Source organism: Ictalurus furcatus, chromosome 21 (assembly GCF_023375685.1).
Source record: "Ictalurus furcatus strain D&B chromosome 21, Billie_1.0, whole genome shotgun sequence".
Taxonomy (NCBI): Eukaryota; Metazoa; Chordata; class Actinopteri; order Siluriformes; family Ictaluridae; genus Ictalurus; species Ictalurus furcatus.
In genome coordinates, this window is record NC_071275.1 from 12,286,515 (window position 1) to 12,289,014 (window position 2,500).

The 2,500-nt window shown below is 50.4% G+C and overlaps 1 protein-coding gene across 1 annotated transcript in view; it reads right to left on the reverse strand.

The window, feature by feature from the left end:
* Positions 1-2,500, reverse strand: part of LOC128624993 (arf-GAP with GTPase, ANK repeat and PH domain-containing protein 1-like) — a 23,218-nt gene that overhangs the window by 20,215 nt on the left and 503 nt on the right. Inside the window, exon 1 of the mRNA XM_053652962.1 lies at positions 124-2,500. This exon is cut by the window's right edge and continues 503 nt beyond it. Within this exon, the coding sequence (XP_053508937.1) occupies positions 124-1,273 (1,150 nt within the window). The 5' untranslated portion in view covers positions 1,274-2,500. The remainder of the gene's footprint in view (positions 1-123) is intronic.

The window sequence follows — 2,500 nt, forward strand, 5'->3', positions numbered from 1 at the left end:
ACAGAACTCAGGAAGCTCCTCAGATCTTCAGAGGGGAGAAACATCTTCATGATTATACACAGCTCCACTTCCTACTACAAGACATTTTGAGTGACCTGAATAATGAAAAGCCTTCACAGACACGTGTTACTGCATACTGACCTTCTTCCTCACTCGAGCGTCTCCTCAGGGGGCTGTGCAGAGGAATCGGAGTGGCAGGAACCACCGGAGCCGTTACAGGACACTGGCTGCTCTTGGTAAAGATGCCGCTGATGAACTTGAGCATTTTTCTGTCTTTTCCTGGAGCGTGCGTAGAAGAACGTGGCCCTGCTCCACTGTGGGCCTCCTTTCCCTTCTTCAGGTCCTCAGAGAGCAGGTTCAGGTCACTGTTGTCCAGAGTGCGGCTCTTCCCCTTGCGTTGCGGTTTCGCAGGAGGTCGTGTGGAGGCCGGCGCTGGGAGTGATGTGGAGATGGTTTTAAGCTTCTCCACTCGAGGGCTTTCCCGCGTTGGAAGTCCTTCCTCTGCTACCATTAAAGGTTCCATGGCCAGGCGCTGGTACATCCCTCTGCCTTCACTTTCTGACCAGGAAGCCCGATATGGACCCATGGTCATGGTGATGGTCACCGGAGGCGAGTGTTCTCTAGCTTTGACATCCAGGCTCTTGGCGGAGGAGGAAATGGTCTTGCTGGCGTCCTTGAACTCACGACGATTCATGGTTACCGTAGTGTGAGATCTCAGGGCCGTCTCAGGACGCTGGATTAGACGGATTGGAACACTGGGACGGACCGAAGTTCCGTTTGACACGACGTCGTCTGAGGTCCTTTCTGAAGATGGGATGTAGAAGTCTGGTTTGTAAATTTCCATTTTAGGGACATCCGTCTTTGCCATCTCCTCTTCTCGCTTCTCTTTGCCATCAAGAGGAACTCCGGTGTCTTTCTGAAGTTCTCTTGCTTTGTACTGACTCACCACCAGAGGGTAACTCGGAACCTTGGGTTTTGGAGGAAGTGTCCTAATCGGACATCCGTTGTTGCTCCTAGTAGGCTTTTTAACCTCCACCTTCTGCTCCTTCATCTCAGAACGTCCGGGTTCCTTGTCATCCCCTGGAGGCTTGCTCTCCTCTTCCTTTGTTTTTTCTCCATCTTCAGGGCCCTGAACGAGCTCCGGGGCCGAGCTGGGACTCTGGGTTTTGGTCTCTTCATTGGTCCCTTCATCGCTCCCTATGGCCTCGACCTTGACCAGAGTGAGGGAGATGAGGTAGGTGGTTCGACGCTGAAGGGTCCCTGAGCTGCTCATGTGGAGCCCTTTTTAGAGGAGAGACGGCAACAGTGGAGTAAAAATCGGTGAATATGAACACACCTGAAGGGTTCAGAAGGTTGAGCTCAGACTGTTAGACAGGTGAAGGTAAAGACACAGTGTTAGCACACATCATTCACTCAATGCATGCCTCCGCATGAGGAACAACCACAAATAACTGGAAGATGTTCAAATCGAAATGAGGTGTGACTGTGAACAATGGTCCAAACGTTCAAAATGGTTCTATAATTGCACAGTGATGTCTCGGTTCTCTATGTCCGTTCACGCACAGATCAGATGCTTCCCCTGCTTTCCTTCTCACGCAACAGATGGTTTGCATCCCATCCCTCCATCGTGCACAGTCTAGACTCGCATTCTAGCATTACGCAAGATCGGTTCCTCCATGGAGAAAATCCCTCAGCACCGGGCCACAAAAACGCTACTTGCCATGTGTCTGGGTTCTAGCTGTTTATTTCTCCTCAGTTGCTCAGGATTGGTATTTTGTTGCACTGCATTGCAATCTCCGGTCAGTGTGTCATGTAATCCATATTATCTGATCGATCTTCTGTCCTCCATATTCAAAAAAAAGGCTCAGGAGAGGACAATGAGAGCTGACGTGATGGAAACGGCGATGAGACGACGTGGATGAAAGGTTCCGGAGGGGGAAAAAAACGGCTGTAAGATTAAAATGTCGTCATCCTGTGATATAGAGAGGGAAGAGGAAAGAGGGAAGGACAGAGGAATCCGTCCTGGAAGCTAGAAACCGTTATACCACTGCATCCCTCTCTCTCTCTCTCTCTCTCTCTCTCCATCACGTCTAAGATAATTAGCAAGTCAAATGTGGCCGAGGTGGGAGGGGCGAGTGAGAGAGAGACAGAGAGAGAGAGACAGAGACAGAGAGAGAGAGAGAGAGAGAGTGACCCCTCCTCTTTCGTCTCTCCTCCGCTTTCAGCCCCCAACACCCCCCCACCCTTGGACCAGTCACAAAGCCAGCGCCATGGCGACAGCACCACAGATGTGTGAGACGTGGAGCTGAAACGAGGGACACAACCAGAGAAAGACAGAAACGATGCTGAAGACGAGATGCTTTCGGATGTCGTCTCTAAATCAATTCACCTTAAATCAATCTGTCTTTCTATTTCATTTCACTCCTCCATCTTTTTTCTCTCTGTTTTTTCTGCTCCTCCCTCGTTTTCCGTTAAAACAGGACATGGTGATGGTTCGAGA